This window comes from Myodes glareolus, chromosome 23, assembly GCF_982192425.1.
Source record: "Myodes glareolus chromosome 23, mMyoGla1.1, whole genome shotgun sequence".
Taxonomy (NCBI): Eukaryota; Metazoa; Chordata; class Mammalia; order Rodentia; family Cricetidae; genus Myodes; species Myodes glareolus.
In genome coordinates this window covers 9,040,899-9,061,291 of record NC_142048.1, presented here as the reverse complement: position 1 = coordinate 9,061,291, position 20,393 = coordinate 9,040,899, and the positions used below count along the sequence as shown (strand labels likewise).

The window sequence follows — 20,393 nt, the reverse complement described above, 5'->3', positions numbered from 1 at the left end:
CAAGGGGCACTCTCCACTGCACATAGATAGTGAAAATGGAACGGTTAGCAAAACCAGAACTTGACTTTATTGAAAAGTACTCAAAATGATAAAATTTAAGGAGGGAAATAATTGATAAAATAAGGTGTAAGGAGCTACAGGCAGCTGAATTTTTCTGAGAGAATCAGAACTCTGCTTTTATGACTTTTATTAGACTGCTTAAACAGTCTAATGTTTAAGCTACATTAGACTGGAACCAAGTGAGGGGAGGCAAGGCTGTCAGGCTGGTTTGGACAACTGTACCGCATGTGTGGTGTTTAATACAAAGAGCATCTCTGTCACACATTGCCATTTGAATGGATTGCAGCTTAAACGGTGCCCCTGGAGTTGAGCAGTGCCACACATAAGGGCAGATGACTTTAGAGTTATGATGGTTTTTGTTCGCATGACATCAGTGATCATTTTTTTCCTCTTTGAAGGGTCTCTTGAGGCCTACCTTCCCCTGCATCATGAGATGTCTTTTGTAAAAGTTTACATCATATTCAACATTCTCTTGGGGCATCCTTTTTCATACTGTCTTATGAGAGTGGCTATCCCTGCTTATTGCCCCTCCTTATCTTTTATTTCTGTACCATGGTTCCTAGAACTGTCTCCAGTTTAGAGAAAGTACTCAATAAATGTTTTGTGAATTAAAAGTAAATTATTTTCCATAAGATACACCCAATTGCCTTGTCTTTTTTTCTTAATTTTAATTTGTTGTAAATTTAATCCATTGAGAATGCACTATTCTCCTATTTATTAAATTAAATATCTGCTTGAAGTGGCATATTAAAAATTAAGCTTAGTTAAATCCCAATTTCCTGTGATCGTTATATAAGTTGCTCCTTGCTGCATCTCATATTAACTTGGTTCAATGGCTAAATTGTAATTAACACGAATGCTTAATGATCACTTTCCCATCCTGATACATCAGTAATGATGCTTACAATTTAAAGTGCTTGGAGGTTAATTATAAATGTTGAGACTTTTTTTCCCCTTCTGACTGGCAGTACATTCTTATCCATAAGGACGTGATGTGTGCTCCAGAACTGCACAGAAGGAAGCAGAGCCTGCAGAGGCTTACCAGTCAATCTCTCGTGCCTGCCAGTGTGCTCCATTCACCTCTGGCATTTCCAGAATTTCAACTTTAACGTTAATGGTGAAGAAAATTGTTTGAACTGTGATGCCGTATCTGATGTGAATGTCTAACTGCGGCATTCTCAGTCACCATAGGCTTCTCTCTCACCGTGTGCCATCTTCCTTAATATAATAAAACCTTCCCAAAGCTGCAGCATGCCTGTCCTCTGTCACTTCACAGATTCACCATCATTTTAAGTACCCCTGTGACACTGTCAAAGTTAACTTATAAGCCTTTGGTCAGCTGTCATGTGTCACATTGACTTTTCTGTTTGCTCATGTCAGTACAGGACCAGAGAAAATTAAATGGTTGTTAAAACATTTAATTTCCATGTGTTAATGAACATGCATATAAAATATGTACTTCTGTTTCTTGAATAATTTATTCTAATAATTCTAAAACTAGATGGTTGCCAGTTCCTAAAGCAGAAAATGAGAATATAGTTGATCTTTTACTGTATTATGTGTTTTGACAAGTGTAGCCAACATTTAAATAGTCTTTGTCATGCCTGTTGATAGCAGGCGAGAAAATATAATTTTATAAACCAGTTTCAGATAAGACCTATAAATTCTTTAAGAAAAGAAACTTATAAGTCTCCTAAATTAGAGACTGGAAAGATCTGACTTTAAAATTCTCTAGAATAGATTTTGGGCAAAACCCAACTCAAATAAAAGATGGATGTATTCTTCTTGTGAACTAGTCTTTGCCTTCTTCTTTCTCTATCTACAGTAGAGTAGAGGTTCAATAAATATTTGACAATAAGCGTGGACTGAATAAGGGGCTATAACCACAACTACGATGGAAAACACAACCTTATTCCATCTCAGAATCTTAGGAGGAAATAAAAAAAATCAGATGCTTTTACAAACACACTCCTGAAGAGAAACATATGGCATCATAATTTTGTGGGCCACTTTATTATACTTTTTATTAGGTATGAATTCTACACTTTCTCACAAGTACTAAAGTGATACTAAATCATGACTTAGTTCTAATTTTAAAAATGAAAAGTATAAAAATATCTAAAATTTTTTAAATATCTAAAGAGCAACTAGCAAATAAACGTGGAATGTTTGCTTTTATTGGTTAAATTGTTCATAGATATTATTTCACCCTATTTTTAATAAAGATGCTCATTTCATTACACATAACACACTTTAAGACCTGCAATGAAAACTGATGAGTAAATAGGACAGAGGGTACTGAAAATGTGGAAAAGTTTACTTTCTTCAGAGTGCAAATTAGTTGGATGTGCATATTTCTTATTAAATAGATCAGGGTTTTTTTCAAATGTCTCAGATGATGTGTTGAAAAATGAAGAACCAATAATCTGTTGCTTGACAAACAATCATCTCTCTCTTTTCCGTCAGCTTTCCCTTCTTGTAACACAAATGACTCACTCATATTAGTCCAAAGGATCTGGTAAGAAATCTATTCTGGAGAGATGACTCAGTAGTTAGGAGCACTGACTGCTCCTCCAGAGGACCAAGGTACCTTTCCCAGCACCCACATGGTAGCTCACAATTGTCTGTAATCTCTGTCCCAAGGGATTCAACACCCTCATACAAACATGCATGCAGGCAAAACACCAATGTACATATAATATAAATAAATAAACTATTCTTATAAAGACATCTATTTCATTGCCTACCTTCAATTCATTATGAAAGTTTTTTTTATCACTTTCTTGTTTGCATTGTTTGTATCCATTTGACTTGAGCATTTTGTCACAAGAGTAATAACTCATCCATCCACGAGTAACCTTTCTTTGCGTTACTTTCCTAGCGCTCTGAACTGTGCTGTTTTGAATCCTGAAATGTTATAAACCACCAGATTGCTAATTGCTTTGGATGCTGTGAAAAATAATTACTCTACATTATTTTTGATATTTAATTGACAGTGTAATGCGTTTAACTAAAGACCTGCTATAAACTATTTCTAATTACTGAGGGTGGTGGAGTGGAAAAGTAGGCTGTAAAACTTTACAAGGGAAACAATGTTTCTCCATTATCTTCAAAGTCCTTGTTGATATGACATTCAAAGACACAAAATTCCATTAAATGGAAAGCTCTGGGAAGCTTGGAGGAGCTTTGGGGCATTTCTATTCATGATGAAATAAAGCTTTGTTTTGGATTGCTGCTTTTAATAGGTGGAGCTCTGATGGATATCAGCACTAAGTTTACCATATTTGTACTAAAAGTTTGCCTTCTGTTATCAAACCTTTAAAAGAAAGATAGTGGGGACACTAAGATGATTAGTCTATCACTGGTCTTTGTTTTCAGTATTTTACTTCTTTAAGATGTTCAGCGAAAACCTCTGGAAATTTTATTTGTCATTGGCACATGCCACACAGATCACAATGGTGTTTTGGTTAATGATGAACTGTATAGACAAAGGTGATTCTAAAAGGTGACAAAGGAAACAAAATGATCCGTGTTTCCCAGTAAGAACATAAATGTCTTAATAATGTATGTTGTACATTCCTCATATATATGTATGTTAATGCTACCATCAACAAATCCACTAGACTGCCACTCATATAAACAAACAACACATGTAATTATGTATGGTTTGTAATGCAGAATAAGTGACTGTTAGTGGTTATTATATTTACAAGTCTATATGTATCCTTATTTTAAATACATACAAATACATACATGTATACTAAATTTGCTAGAAACAGTACATATATAGAGTTCATATATGCTGACATTTCCTAAGAAATAGTGTGCCATGTTATAATCTGATATGTCTCTTGTTCATGTGTGTTTTGATTCTGTCAAGAGCTCATATCCAGTGACTATCAACTGCATTACAATAATAAAGTTGTCTCCTGACTCATTTCCCACAAAGTACCCCTGTTGTCAAATCTCATATAGCCGTATGTAATTATCTTCAGGATCTAGTCAGTCCTGTTTTCAGCTTTCAGGTTAAGAATGTTTTCAACCAACACCAGACACTAACTCTTAGGACCTGGTGTAGAAACTTTTATTTAGAAGTGGATGTACACCATGCGCACTTTGAAGAGACGCACAGTTGACCTTGCATTGACTGACTCTGGGATAATATTACTAATAATTAGTAATCCTTATTTTTCCTTTCATGGTTTCTAGTTAAAATAATACCTCACCATCTGCTTTGCAATAAATTTGGGGATTATAACATTTCAGTTATGTGTATTTTCCAGGGCATCACTATGAGAAGCGATGTGTTTCAGGGAATGTAAATTATTTTCAGAATTTCAGGAAGTGAGAAGGGAAAGGCGGAAGGAGAAAATGCTGGGCTGGTGTGAAGCGATAGCCCGGAACCCTCACAGAATCCCCAACTCCACGCGGACACCAGAGACCGCAGGGGATGCGGCAGATGCCTCTCAAACCTCCGCGCTGGTGAGTGGAAAGTTATTTTACCTCAAAGTAGCTCGCACATAAGATGCTAAGATATTGGTGAGATGTGGGCCTACAAGTGAGCATTCTTGTTTGCAATTGCGTTTGCTTTACCAGTATGTTCTTCTAATAGATTCGCTCTAAGTCATAAAAATGTCACCGTATCGCTATAAATAAAAAAATCTCATATTTTAAATTTAATAAAATTAAGCAGCTATATATTTTTCTTTGTGGTCTTGTGGAATCACTGTAGTTATTGGAGTGACCTGAGAGAGATAGTTGCTGGGTTTAACACTATGAGATAGAATCACTGGATAAAAAACATGTGCAGTAAATATGTTAAGCAAATGTGAGCCATGAATCAAGCCAGAGTTATTGTTTGCATGTTTTTAAATATCTGATTTAAAATAATCATTTTCTGTAAAAACAATTTAAAGACTGAATCAGTAAGCCTGCCTTTAAGCTTTGTTTTTCACTGTAAGTCTAAATATTCGCTCTTAGCTAACCAACATTTCCAAGAATTTGCAAAGATAATCTATTAACAAAAGGAGATTTAAATATCCTCTTTTTTTTGGACTTTGGCTATAGCACTCTACATTTTAATTTAAAGAAGGAAAATTCTATTTGATTTCTTTTAAATCATTAGTTGCATAGACCTTTTTGATTGGCTTACCATTTTGTAAGACTGTAAGTGTTTTTATTAACTTACCTGTTAGTTGATGAACATAGAATTAAATACAACTTAAAATTTTTAGATGTGTTTTTTCTTTGGAATTATTTGAATTTTCAAATTACTTTACCAGTGTTGTCTCTTTGAGGTGCTATAACAAAGTGTCTAGGACTTGTGACGTATAAGCAGCAGAAAATCCCAGTTCTCAAAGGTCTGACAATAAAAATATTGTCATATTCATATATGTCTGCGACAGACACTTAGAACTCTGGGAAGTCGGTCTTGTGAAATTATACTAGCATCTCTCATTTCACTCTCATATTTTATCCTTTTTCTTTCTTAATTAATTTTTACCCTAGCAAAATTTCACATGTTGTATTTGAGACAAATTTACATGACAAATGCATACAGTATTTCTATACAAGACTGCACTTAATTGTGTGTTGAATGGATAAAAGTCTAAACAATAAAATATATTTTCCATGTTTTATTAAAGTGGCTTTGAGTACTTAACCTCTATTTTGCAGACTAATAAATCAAACCCATAGAGAATCTTGAACAAACACTTACCATGACTTTTCTCTCTGCATAAGCAGTAGTCTAAGATTGGCTTCATTTCCTAGATAGGCATGGTGGTTGAGAATTGCTAATGGACTTGCACAGCTGGTACAGGACTGCAGAAGTCCAGCTCTCCTGGGCAAGGCTATTCTACTGAACTACCATTTCACTTTTACATGTCATTTTTTTCCCAGTCAAATAATTTTAGTAAGAAGAAAAATGATACCCAACTACCAATATAATCAATCCCAGGAATTAAATATATACTCTATCCGACCATAGCGTCTAAATACCATAACATTATAACCAAATCCATTTCAGACATATAGAAATAAAACCATTTTCTTTCTGTCAGAGCATGACACATCTTGGGCTGTTGATCACACCTGTCTTTGGGTGCTGCTTTCTGATGCACACAGTCTCCGTAGACGTCAGAAGAAAGAGGAGCCTGAAGTACTGTGCATGCTAGCCACTATAGAGCAGCTTTGAAGGAATGGACATTTTGCCATTGGCCAAACCATATTGTCAGGTCTCAAACTGTGACAAAAGGTGGTAAATGCGTGTCTGTGTGTGACTAGGTAAAGGAAGTAGAGTTAGTGGGCACTCAGCTCATCTCCGCAGTAGCCCTCTCTCTGGTTAAGAAGTATCCACACTGTGTTCCTCTCTGTCACAGAAGGGAAAGGCTACTCTCTAGGCTAATAGCTCAGAACTCTTCCCATTTTAGTATTCATATCAAGTTCAGGACCTTTGATTAGTCATTGCTGAATGAGGACAATGTGGACCATGACCAAATTATTCACATTTTCCAGCTCACTCCAATTTATGTCCAAATTATGAAAGACTAGAATGCACTTTCCATTTCAAATAGATCATGGGGTCAAGAGTCATTTCAAATAGTTTAATGCTCATATTTCTGGAATCAGGCCATTTTTTCCTATTACTGTTCCCTGAAATCTTATTAGAGTTTTGATCTGTTTGCTTCCCAATAGTCTCGATGCCTAGAAAAGTTCCTTCTTAAATGCCCTTCCTCTTCTTCCACTTTTCTTTTTATTGGAAAGTAGATGGAAGGATTAACCCTTAACACAACTGTTGTCCAGAAATGCTTTATTTTGCTAGGAAGTTTTACCAGGTGCTAGGCTGTCAATCATTTCCTATTGCTTTGACTCGCTGTATTTGAGATCTTTTTCGTGCCTTTATTGTTTGCGTTACTCAGTGCTGTGCTGTTGAATACAATGTGATGGCCTACAACATGAAATTTGGAAGACGACACTTACTTTGTTTATTAAACTCTAGAGTCTTCCGAATTCTTTCCAATCCTATGTACATCTACATTATATTACCCAGTTAATTTCTGAGCTGACAGGTCTTTTGTAACAACTTCCGTAGAGTCAGTAATAATTACCATATCTCATAAGGTTTACTTTCAAATCAATACATATTAAGCATTAGAGATACATTCCTAGCTGTGTTGGATAGTTCTTGTCAACTTGACACAAGCTGACGTCATCTGAGAGAAGAGAGAATCTTAATTAAGCAAATGCCTCCAGAAGATCTGGCTGCGGGCAAGCCTATAGGGCATTTTCTTAGTGACTGATAGAAGAGGGCCCAGATCACTGAGGATGATGCCAGCCCTGGGTTCGTGGCCACATGCTGTATAAGAAAACAGGTGGATGCAGACCAAAAGTTGCAGGATCCCCACAGCACAGGGCAACAACAGGACACGCAAGTTATATCCCAACAAGGACCCAGCATTGAGAGTGTTTAGAAACTAGAGACCTGAAACAAGACCAATGATGCTTTGTTGGGAACACTTGCAAGTAGCGATTATAGACGAAGAGTCTACAGTGTGACTGATCATGTCACAGTGCAGCTTCCAGGATAAGATTTTCAATTTTTTCCCTTTTTTAAATTTTTCCCATTTTTTTCTCTTAAATTTCCTATTATTTGGATGGCAGGTGCAGGGGCAGAGGGTGGATATGGAGGCATGGGGAAATGAGTGAGATCAAGATACATGATATAAGAGACAAATTAAAAAACAAAAGAAAATAGACAGGCTGAGTAAATCATGTGGAGCAAGGCAGTAAACAGCACCCCTCCATCGCCTCTGCATCAACTCCAACTGCAGGATCCCTGTTTGAGTTCCTGCCCTGACTTCCTTCGTTGATGACCAGTAACAAGAAAGTGTAAGTCAAATAAACTCTTTCCTCCCCAACTTGTTGTTTGGTCATGGTGCTCATCACAGCAACAGAACAATGAGTAAATTGCCAGCTCAAATAGAAATCTTGCTGAAAACACCATACAATTAACTATTAAGAGTCTTTACTTTTGAGATCATTGTCTCTGTCATCTCTTGTCCAGTCATTAAGGAAATCATTTAACCCTTGGTATGTGTTATGTATCATAATTTGGTTACCAATACATTTATTTAGGTAGTATAAAGCTGCAGTCTAGTTAGAAAAAAAAATAACCCCAACTGCAATTATACCTGAAAAATAATACAAAAAGTTATTGAGTCTGATGTTACAATACTGAAAATTTCATCATATATAAACTTGGCAAGTACAAAAAGTAGAATCCACTTAAATAGAAGATGAAGAAAGAAGGAGACGAAGTGGGAGCAGCAAGTCTGAAGGACACACCCTTAGATCTGTCTTTCCAAACCTCTGTAGGGTAGGAGATAGGGATCCTTCAAGTTCAGAGAAGGGTTTTAAGGATCTGGTACCAAGGTATTGGAAGGAGATGAACTTCTCTGTCCTTATATATTAAGAAATGGGTATGATGACCCAATAATGAAAGTTCAGCCTAGGTAAGAAAACTTAGCAACTGGACCCCATTTAGTTGCTGATTTCAGCAGCCATCAGTGACACCAGCTGAAACAGGACAGACACAAAGGAATGAGTTGCTTCTCACTTTGATATCTATTCTCAGTTAGCACCAGCAATAGAGAACCTTCCAGTAGTATTAGGGACAAAGACAACAGCAATTTGAAGTCTTCCTGTCCTAGAATCTTGAGATGAATTATAGAATATATTTAGAACTGAGAGATATTTGTTTAGGAATCCACATAGAGAGCTAAGGATGGGAGCTTTATTAAACTGACATTCCAAAGCCTTCTTCCCATAAATGATTGCTTTTACTCATGACTCAGTCTGTTATATGTCATTTGACTCAGTGCTAACAACAACAAAAACAAAAACACCAGTCTTTCACATTCCTTCCATGCTATGCTGTCACTCTGTCGGAAGTATAGTTTTGCATTTCTCAGAGAAGGGACGCAGTATGTGTGGATGGTGATGAAGATGCATGAAAAGGTATGAAGACAACGCAGATTGTGTCTACCCTGATTCCTTTGGTTGGAAATCATTGGGATACACAAATACGTTTGAAGAACGATTCGCAGACATATCATTCAACAATGGAAGGCCAAGTGTATCAGAGTATATCATAGATACATTTCTTCCTTTGGTGGTGGACTTTTTGTTTTTTCTATTTTGTATATTTAAGGCTTTGCTATTAGTTTTCTGCTATCAAATAGAGTGTTTTAAGCTTTTTGGTGAAAATTATCCCTTATATAAGATGATGGTGACAATGGTTGATCATTATACTGCAGAGGATTTTCTAAACATTTTATACATATTCCTGTTTTTAATATTCACAAAAAATTGATGAGGTAGGAATAATCAATATTGTTATTTTATGGATAGAGAAACTGAAACACATAGAAATTTATGAACCTATCCAAGTTGATCTTTGTAATAACAAGCGGAGTAATTCCCAACTATGCTTGTTTTCTAAATGTAGAAAGTCATCCCATCATGTTTCTTTCAATTTGTAGGAAGGACATAGTCATTATTTAAATTATAATTATTTGCCTTCAGAAGAAGACTACAGTGTCTCCTTGAGAGACTGTTGGCAGTTGGAGATTGCTGGGGGAGGGCTGTCATTTTTCTCAGTGGTGTAGCAAATGACAAGTAACACTTGCTTCAAAAATAATGCAACCCACTCACACTCATGCTGGGGCATAATATTCCAATTAAACTCAAAGACAGTACCCAAAGAGAGAGAAGACATGAAAATGAAAGGAGAACACCTTGAAAGAAGGAAGGGAGGAGAGGGGGGAATAGGGGCTGGAAAATCCTAAGATTGACTATGTAATTCTATGAAACAGTCAAATATTAAAAAGAAGACTGAAATGAGAAAATAAGTCACTATAGTGTGGCATAAAGATTAGCAGGGTATTTATTTTATTGCTATGTGTATCTATTAGAATAGTCCATGCTCTGGGTTGATGGACATACGAATATGAAGATTTTTGTAGCCACTTTCACCACTGAATTTTTAGCAACTGACATGACTGAAAAGGACAGGCTGTTCTTTTTTGATCTACAAAACATTCACATAACCTGCTCTTCAAATTCAGATTATTAATTGAGCTTAAAATTTTTCAAAATGAATAAGAACCTTGTGGGACTTGAAAGATTGTGCTTATAAAAAAATACTCTCTCAAATTCACCATAATGCAAAGGAAGAGGTTCATTTTGTACAGCAAACAGCAAGGAAATGCTTTAAAATTTATTGTGACACAGTTTCACTTGCTAAAATCAAAGATACCTTATACCAACTGCACCCTTAAGCAATTTAGTGAATCGAGTCAGAATTCTAATATTAAATTTAAAAATGAGAGTGAAGATCAAAAGAATCAGGAATAAGAAGGTGGCTACTTTTATGAGGACTGAAGTTGGAAAAAAATCTATAGAAGTCAATGCAGGAAGATTAAAAACTGTCACTTCAGATGGTCAGCAATGGCTCCAGAGAAAATGACTGACTCTACTGTAATCAATGATTATTCTTTGAGGTTATAACTCGACTTCCATTAGAAGAAGAAGAAAGTGTCAGTCCATGATAGAGGCGCCTGGCTGCTTCTAAACGTCTTTTCATCATTTCAGATCATGTTTTCTGGTCTACTGCAGAGAGATGGCTCCCGGCTTACAGGGGTGCTGTTGCTCTATAAACCAATCATAAATTAAAAATGTCACAGCATAATGCGTTTAAAAACCTTAGTAGGTGACCACCATAGTTTAGCAGTCTGGTGCACTGTTGGGTGGCCTCTGCTTAGCTGACTGGATGCTGAGCTTCCCTACTAGTGTTTAGCATCAAAAGGAGTTGCTGTCCTGTGTGATATGAACTTGGAAAATACTGAAATGTAAAATAATTGGAATGGTTTCTGTTAGTACTTATCATTGCCACACCATCATAGACTGAAATAATTTTCAATCAGTCCAATCAGTCCATCATAAGAAGTTCAGGGTGAGATACGCACTGTCCTAGAAAAGAAAAAACAGGAAAGACTAGAAGGATGCTCTCAAGAAGAGCCAGGAGTAGTGACTTTTATGCGTCATGGCAGTTCTCAGGTGTCTGAGATAGGAGGATTGAAAGTTTAGAGCACATATTGAGATTCAGTCTCAAAAACAGGAGATGACTTTTAAAGGCCATTCAATTAAAACAATATTATGTTTTGTTTCTTAAGTTTATAATTTTCAAAGTGGTTCTCATACTTCTGCAGGCAAATTTGAATATTTAAACAGATAATGGAGACATTGTTAAGTTTTTAGATTTATATAATTCTCTCTCTAAATCACAAAGACCCAGACTTTATGATATGTAGAGTTTTGAGAAATGTACCTATGTGCATTACAAGAAGTTTGGTATCTATGGTTGCAAATACAAAAGAAAGAAAATAACTCATAAAAATCCACAAACTAGCCTCAGTATTCAGTTTGAAAGGAATATTGATAAATGTTGGTTTTTTTCTACATTTAAAATGCAAGAATGGGCTAAAGAGATACTCAGTGGTTCAGAGTCCCTTCTTTTCCAGAGAACAGGAGTTCTGTTCCTAGCACCACATCAGGACAACTGCCTATAATTTAATCTCTGTGGAATGTAATACTCCCTTCTGGACTCTGTGGCTGTTGCAGTCATACATAGTAACACATGTGCATAGATGTGCATGCATTCACACACAGACACAATTAAAATAAAATAAAGTGATTTAAAACAAATTTTTTTCTATTTTCTTCAAATAAGGCTTAGCATACTGATGATGCATGTTTTAAAATAAAACTCTCAGTTACTGAACCTAATATGCTCTTTTACAGCATAAGTATTTCTTAATAAAATAAGCAGTTAAAAAGATCAAAGTTTAATTTTGTCATAGCCTTTTATTTTTAATATAGAAAAGGCATTTAGAAGTTAAGGTCTATTATGTAAAAAGATGATTATCAATTAGGAATAAAAGTTAAATGCTTTCAAATTAACTTATTGAAATGTATACCTAGATTTTATGCTTTTTAAAAGATTTATTCTCCTTTGATTGGATGTATATGTGAGAATGTGCGTGAGTGGAGATGACCAGAGGCCAGAGGAGAATGAAGGATGTCTTGAAGGTGGCATTGCTTCTGTTGTGAACTGCCCCAAATGGGTGCTAGGGACAGAACTGGGGTCCACTGTAAGAGTGTCAGGTACTTTTAACTATTGTGCCATCCCTCTATTCTCAGATCTTAATTCCTGATTTTTTGAATTAAGAAGCAGTTCCACTGTCTGATGCTGTTATTTTCCTTGTTGGCCATCAGCTATTATTTTTCTTTTGTTGAAAATAGATTCTTTTCTCATAAAATATATCCTGATTATAGTTTCCCCTGCTTCTACTCCTCCCCCTTCTCTCCTGCCTTCTCTCCCACTCAGAATCACATAATATAATACAATATAATATAATAAAAACTGTCACATCAAAGTTGGACAAGACAAAACAACAGAAGAAGGAAATCCCAAGAAAAGGCATAAGAACCAGAGACCCATTCATTTGAACCCAGGAATCCCATAAAAATACTAAGCAGGAAGCCATAATACATATGCAGAGTACCTGATGAAGTCCTTGTAGACCCTGGACTTGTTGTTTTAGTCTCCATGAGTTCATATGAGCTTTGATCATGTTGATTCAGAAGTTCTTGCATTTTTGGTTCCTTCTTCTCCTTTGGCACTTACTTGGTTAGTGTGACCCAAGATATTTTATATTATTTGAGGCTATTGTGAAATATGCTGCTCACCTGACTTCTGTCTTAATCTGCTTGTCATTTTTTGGCATTTGTTTATAGAGGGTCTACTGTTTTTGTGAGTTAATTTTGTATCTAGCTACCTTAGTGAAAGTGTTTAACTGATAAACTATTCTACGATCTACTTTCTGTCAAGCCAGGCTAGCCTACTTGGGTATTTTGAATATGTAAGTTTCTAAATTTAAGACTTTGTCTTCTATAATCTGACACTTTATGATTTAACTGATACTGTCAAACTCTTAATATCACAGAGAAATTTTAAAAATTTGAAAAATCTGTGCAAATTCATTTTCCTCATTTTAGAAGTTATAATAATATTACATTTCTCCCTTTCTTTTTCTCCCTTTAAACCTTCAAATGGCCTTTATTCTCTCTCTCTCTCTCTCTCTCTCTCCCCTCTCTCTCTCTCTCTCTCTCTCTCTCTCTCACACACACACACACACACACACACACACACACACACAATGTGCATGTGTTTAGCTCTAAATGCAACCTGCTTAGTCTATATAAAGATACTTTTATGAATGTTTTCAGAGATTACCATTTCAAATTAAATAGCCAATCGTCGTGGTTTTCCCTGAGGACTATTTCTCCACTCTCAGCAATCCATAGTCGTCGGTAGTTCTTAGTGTAGGGTTCTGTCAGTTGTTATCCTTGTTAACCTCAAGATTAGCCAGTCATGTTGGCGAGATTTTATGAGTGTAGCTTCTGACACAGTGTTCCAGCAAGCAATAACACATCCTCTTGAGTAATGACCCTTAGCCTAAGTACAAAAGTTGTACTGTAGATATAACACTTGTGACTGGGTTCCATAACTCTGCAATTTGGTTGGCTGTGGGTCCTGTTTATTCACAGACATTTTCTATATGGGGCCTGAGGACTGCTACACTTTCCTGGGGATAGAAGGATAAGTGCTATTTTAATAAAGGAGTAGTTCTGTATTCTCCAAAATTCATGACTGCTCTACCCCAGGTGGTGGGCTATGGTCCAGCCCCATGCATGACTTTCCTATTGTTAAGAGGGTCTTAAGTCCATGTACAGAGCTGTCAGCGTGCATGACACTGCTGCTTCCTTAGGGGTATCTCACATGCTGATAGTTGTGGTTTCTAGGTCTTACAGCTTGGAGGACTGTTGCTTGCTTCACTCCATTAGAAGATTATATGGAGACTTCTGGTACCATGTAAAGCTCGTCCTCAGAGGGGCATCTTTCAGCTAAGAGACCTCTGTGTCCTGTTTTAGAAAAGCACAATGTCTTTAACAATAGGTACTCACCTTCCACCTTTGGGGAGCAATGAAGATCAAAAGCAATAGCCCATATGTTTTGAGAGTCCGTTGGACAATCCTGATCAAGAGCGTAAAACAGAAGACTTTTTATACCTGGTGCTGGGGGTTTTTGTTTAGTGCGTTTAGGGTGATTCTTGGAGTTTTATCAGATCAAGTGAGAAAATTTCATTTAAACTATAAATGTAAATTTATATATAAACTTTTGTGTATTATACAGACTTTTAAGGTAAAAGTTAGCTTTATAATTCCTTATGACTTTTAGAAGTTCTTACTGTTATTTTACCTTCCCCCTCCTTCTGCATTTCTCCTTTCACCTTCTTAATTAGAACCTTCCCTTTCCCATTTCCTCATTCGGAATTCTGCACCCTACTATTCCTCTCTCTATTGTTCGTCTACCTCCTAGCCCAAAAACTGTTTAATTTTCCTTTCCCGCCTTCTGCATTTGCTTTAATTTATATGTTTACAATAATTTAATTGGTTGTACATAGTTCATCCCCTGATAGAACAATGAAAGCAGAAAAATCAAATTTGATGAAAATCTTAAGCTCGCCAAGATAGTCAATTTACTATAAAAAGATGAGAAAAGCATTCATTTTAGTGAATTTTCTAAAATGAGATGGAATAGATATTGTATTCTATTAGAAACAGTCACCTGCAAATCTAGATTAAAGTGGTTGGCAGTAACAGCTGACAAATCTGTCTAAATGTTTTCCTTTTAATCATAACACTCAGCAGTTTGAACTGGTCCAAATATAGTCAAGTAAATCTGTTATTGATACCTAATTTTATCCTTTTGATTAATGACACTAAGTAAATGACAATACAATATGTATGCAGAGGAGTTAACAAATGAGGAAAAGTAAGATCAGTTAATGATATGAAAATGAAATTAGCTCTATAAATGATAGAGCTAACCAGGAAGACCATTTATGCATTAATAGTAGATGTAGATCAAATATCGTAACGATTGTGCACTATGGTCAACCTGACAGGATTTACACGTCTCCTAGGAGATATAATTCTGGGCACATGTAATGGTGGCTTTCTGGATAGGCATAGCTAGGAAGGAAAGCTGAGCATCCCATACGGCTGGGCACCCAATCTGAACAAGGGGTAGTAAGGATATTAAAAAAGAAAACAAGCTACCTGCCTTCCTCTATCTCTTGTTCTCTCTCTCTCCCTCTCCCTCTCCATCTCTGTCTTTCTCTGTCTCTGTCTCTCTCGCCTTTTAAGACATAAAAAACCAGCTTTATTCTTCTGGAGCCATAACTGTGAATGTGCCCACTTCCATGATTTGATGCTTCAAATCCTTGGTAAAAATAAACTCTTCCTCCTGGAAGTTACTTCTCAGATTCTTAGTCACAACCTTAAGAAGCACTGCTACAACAGGTTTCAGGCATTTTCCCACTTATCTTTCCAGGGTCAGCTCCTTCACCACAAGTCAGTGTGTGGACCTTGATAGCTTTCACTAGCTTCACGTCTAACGCTGTACCCAGCTGTGCCTCACCTGCTTATCATCCTTCCAATTCTGATTTTCTATTGTGTCCGTAGAATCATCTTTATCAAAGATATTTCTAGATGTATTAATATATATTTGTTTACTTTTCCATTTCTCTACCAGGATAAAATTTAAAAGAGGAAAAGAAGCTTTGTTCTATTTACCTATGGATTCTCAATGTTTGGAAGATAATAAGAATTTAATAAAATTTGTGGATAAGCAACTTCAGCAGAGATCATGTACTGAGCAAAACTATGATTATTATCTGTTTATAAAGCTCTACTAAATGCAAGGGCTCATGTATTAAATTCCTTCTCTTTATTGGAAATGCCATTTGCCTTAAGATATGGAAAAACTAAACTTGAGGCTCATGGCCTCAAACTATACAGGTAAATCTGTGGATTATTTTTCCAACACACACATAATGGAAGAAAAAATTGTCCTTTCAAAGAAATCATACCCACAGCTATGGTTTCCCCAATGATCTTCCTCACTGTCGTCACCACCACTCATGTCTTTTAGTCATACATCTGCCTATAGGAAAAGAAACAGCGCTTTCCCCAAATCTGATTCTCCCCTGAAAAGCAAATAAAGGGACGTATCAAGAGGCTTGGGCATGCAAAATTTATCGTTAGCCCTGTTTTCCTACTTTCAACAGTCTCACACTTAACTCATTTTTAAAGTACGGCCTTTAACATTCTCAAAATAAATTAGGTTGGGGCAGATAGCTTTTTCAGATTTTCTGTCAACTCTTTTATTTTCTTTCCATTTTTTAATTGTTATTTAATCACGCATCAATAATTTTTAATCACTATCAGAAACCCTTTACTAAATACTGCTAAAGGCAGAGGTGAGTGATATAATATTTTCAGAGTAGTTACCCAAAGCAAATGAATGAGAAAAATTAAATAAAAGACATGATGTTTTTCAAGAGCTTTGATTCTTGTTAAGGAAGAAAAAGCACTGAAAATATATTCCAGTGGTTGTTATGGGAACAGGTTGAATTGGAGACCATAAAGGGGAGACTGATGTTTCAAATATTACACAAAGAAGAAAATTACATTTTCTGTTCAGCTTAAGGTAGTATATTAACTTTAATTGTATAGTTACCGAACAATGTCAAAACATGATTATTCACAATAGTAATAATTGATCTAAAATGTTTGTCACATGAGAAATCTTTTTCTCTAAGGAATGAAGTCACAGGATCTGATTCACAGCTCTTCTTTATCAAAATGTGTCACATCTGTCTGCTTAATTTAGATGCAAATTAAATTGTTAGCAACCCAGAAAAACATCTGATTCTTGGTAGCTAATGCTTTTATCTATATAGCATTTCGAACAGTTGGTTTAGAAGTGTTTCATTATCTAAGGACCAATGGGCAGAGTGCAACGAACCTGAAAAAAAAAGATGTTCGTGTGTAAGTGTGGAACTGAGTGTATTCGCTGTTTTCCTGACAGATGGCACTAGTGACAGAGATTCCTCCTTTGCCCTGACCTGTGTGTGCTTAGTGTTGTAGGCAATGAAAAGGCAGGGATTACTGACTTGCTATGGGTTCATTGAGCTTTCTTTTAACTCACAATAGAATAAAAAGCACATAGAAGGGAATAAATGGAGCCAAGTTTTGAAAGAGAACTTAAGAAACTAGGGCTATTTTTATGCAGTAATCATCTTCAAAAGTTAAGTGGAATGAATTAAATTTGGTTTGGTTTGTTTTTGACACCACTAAAAACAATAATACCACATTAATAAAATACAAATGTATACGGTATACTAGAGTCGAGAATTGTCTAACAAAACGTTGTGGTGACTCTGAACTAGCTATTGCTGTTTTAATTCTTCAATCATGAGCACTCAGAGAAAGAATAGAGAAATCTCAGATTCTTAGAGGAATCCCAAATCAACATCTTTCCTATCCTAGTTGTTTCAAAGCAACTATTTCAGCCTAGCTGAACCAATAAGGTTTGGGTTTAAGGAGTCTATCTCAAAAGAGAACACGGAGAGTAGCCATAGAATAAACGTCTTGTCTTCATGTGAACTCATACATAAGTGTATGCCCACCAATATGGACGTGAGTTGCCCACAGAGCAACCCCACACTGCATTTTAATTTATTCATGTAACCACTATTTTTCAAAGATTCGCTAAGTGCCATATACTGTCTAACAACAAATATACAATAAGTCTTTAGTTTTTATTAGCATTGTAAATAAAACTGTGTTGCATGACATTTTTGTACTCATAGATAATGAATAAACAAGGAAATATACCTGTCTTCTTCCCTTCCACTTCCCTTTTCCTCTCCTCTCTTCTCCTGTTAGTTCCCTTCATACTTTTAGACAGTTTAGCTGCTACTTTCATCCCAAATATGCATACATCATTTATATGTTATTATAAAAATCTAAGGTCCACAAATGAGAGGAAACACATTGCTTCTCTTTTTTTGAGTGCTACAATTTCCTGGAAATAATCTCCCACTGTATTTACTTTCTTACCAGCAAAACATTTTTGTTCTTCTTATAGTCAAATACAATTCTTTTGTTCAATATCAACTATAGTTATAAAATCTAACTCTTGTCATCAAGGACTCATAGAAAAAAGAAAACACACAAATGAAAATTCAAGAATAAGACAAAAATTAAACAATGAATTTTTGAGAGTTTAGAACACCCAGAAAAGCAACCAAGCCAGCTGTGTGGGTTAAGTGCTCCCTGATACCAAAGGTGCGTGATGACACTAGCTGGTGGTTGGCAGTTTCCCGTGCTTCTACATCAGCCATTTGTATGTACAAAACGAATATCTGTGCTGAATTATATCCTCAGTGAAAAACTTCTTACCCATTTCCTGTTGTAATGTAAAAAGAACCATCTTCAGTAACTAAACAGTAGAAATATTCTAATACTCTCATCAGATAGTGGAGTTTGAATTTATTCAGTCATCATTGGATGTATAGTTTTATAATATGAAATCTCAACCAATAGTTCGAAAACTGTATTGGATACAGAAAGAGCATGATAAAAACTACCTGGTTGAACAGGGCCAACTAAAATACATTGTAAAATACAACGTGTAAAACACATTGTTTGTCAGCCTGTGTGATAGTTCACTGGATAAAGTGCTTGCCTTCTGAGTGTGATGACCTATGTTGAATCCCAAGAAACAACTTTTTCAAAAAGGCAAGGTGTTGTGGCATGCATTTGTAACCCCAATGCTAGGCAGTGGAAGCAGGTGGCCTTCTCGGGCTTATTGACCAGCCTAGGGTACTTGTCAAATGCCTGACTGGTAAAACACTCTTTCAAGCTAGAAGACAAGGTATTTGTCACCTACACAATGACAGTAATGTTTTCTGGCCTCCACAGGGACATATACAAATAAATCTTAACACACAAGCATGTACGCCTAGGTACATATGAACACATAAGATAACAGTTTTTAAAATACATTATTTGGAAAGGAAAAATATTGAAGCCTATTTATCTGATAATTAGCATAGCAGAGTGGGAGAAATAATATCACCAATGCCTGAGTGCTGAATGCATAGTGTAACCATGAACACCAGACAGTTTAATAATTCATGAAGTCCTCATTGCATCGATATGAGAGCTGAATGAACCATGTTCTGTAGATTGGAGGAATGTGTGATACTTGGCAAATAAATAATAATTCTTGAAACATGTTCTGAGACACATGTCCATGAGAAAGAGAGACAGAGAAAGAGAATATATAACCAAAAATGGACAAAACTGTTGATCTAATTACTAGTAAGTTTAATTTTACTTTTTAGCTAATTCTAGTTATGATGTAAAATTCAATAATGCTGCTTTAGATATATATATTTAGAGACATGTAATTCTCAAATGTAGAGGTCATGCTGTCCATTTCACAGGTAGGAAACTACATTCTGGGCAGTTGACTATATAACAGCTAGGGTAGTTATATAAAAATGAGCTGGAAATTGGTGGGTAGCCCAATCCTACTATTAGGAGTACCACAGAAATACCGAGTTAACAGTCATAGTGGACACAGGACTCGATTCAGACACTTGCGGGCCATGTGATTGTTGCTTCAGTCTTGGTGACCCCATATTTGCCCTGTTTAGTTGATTTAGTGGGCCATTTTCTCCTGGTGTCCTCCATCCCCTCTGACTCCTACAGTCTTTCCTTCCCTCTTCCATGGGGTTCCCCAAGCCCCAAGGGAGAACTCAATGGAGACGTCCATTAGACTCACTCTCTGTACAATATCTGTTTGTCTCTGTACCCATTCCCACTTGCTGCCAGAGGAAACCTCTCTAGTGTTGACTGGGCAAGGTACCAATCTCTGAGTACAGCAGAGTATCATTAAGAATCATCATCGTTTTGTTTTGTCAGTGTGGTTCTACCCTAGTAGGATAACTCTGGGGTACCTGGTTTCCTGTTCACATTTGGTTGTTGTCTCCTTGAGACCTGATCTTTCTTAAGGAAAACAGAACACATATAGATCTGGGGGAGAGGGGAGTTGTCGGGCGGGGGGAGCTTGGAGAAGTGGGGGGTGAAGAAACTGTAGTCAGGATGCATTGTATGAGAGAAGAATCTTTTTTCTTTTTTTGTGTGTGGGGGGGAGAAGGTGGGGGAGTTTTGAGATGGAGTTTCTCCATGCAACAGCCCTAGTTGTCTTGGAATTAGCTCTGTAGACTAGCCTGGCCTTGAATTCACAGAGATCCTCCTGCCTTTGCCTCCTGAGTACTGGAATTAAAGGC

General features: G+C 36.3%; 1 protein-coding gene across 5 annotated transcripts in view; it reads left to right on the top strand.

Moving 5' to 3' along the window:
- The window catches only part of Marchf1 (membrane associated ring-CH-type finger 1), an 846,936-nt gene that overhangs the window by 507,020 nt on the left and 319,523 nt on the right, over positions 1-20,393 (top strand). For 3 of the 5 annotated variants that reach the window (XM_085680340.2, XM_085680338.2, XM_085680336.2), the window contains exon 4: positions 4,394-4,542. The exons of the other annotated variants lie outside the window; for them this stretch is intronic. In XM_085680340.2, coding sequence (XP_085536466.1) covers positions 4,432-4,542 — 111 coding nt within the window. In that variant the 5' untranslated portion in view covers positions 4,394-4,431. The remainder of the gene's footprint in view (positions 1-4,393; positions 4,543-20,393) is intronic. 5 annotated transcript variants of the gene reach the window in all.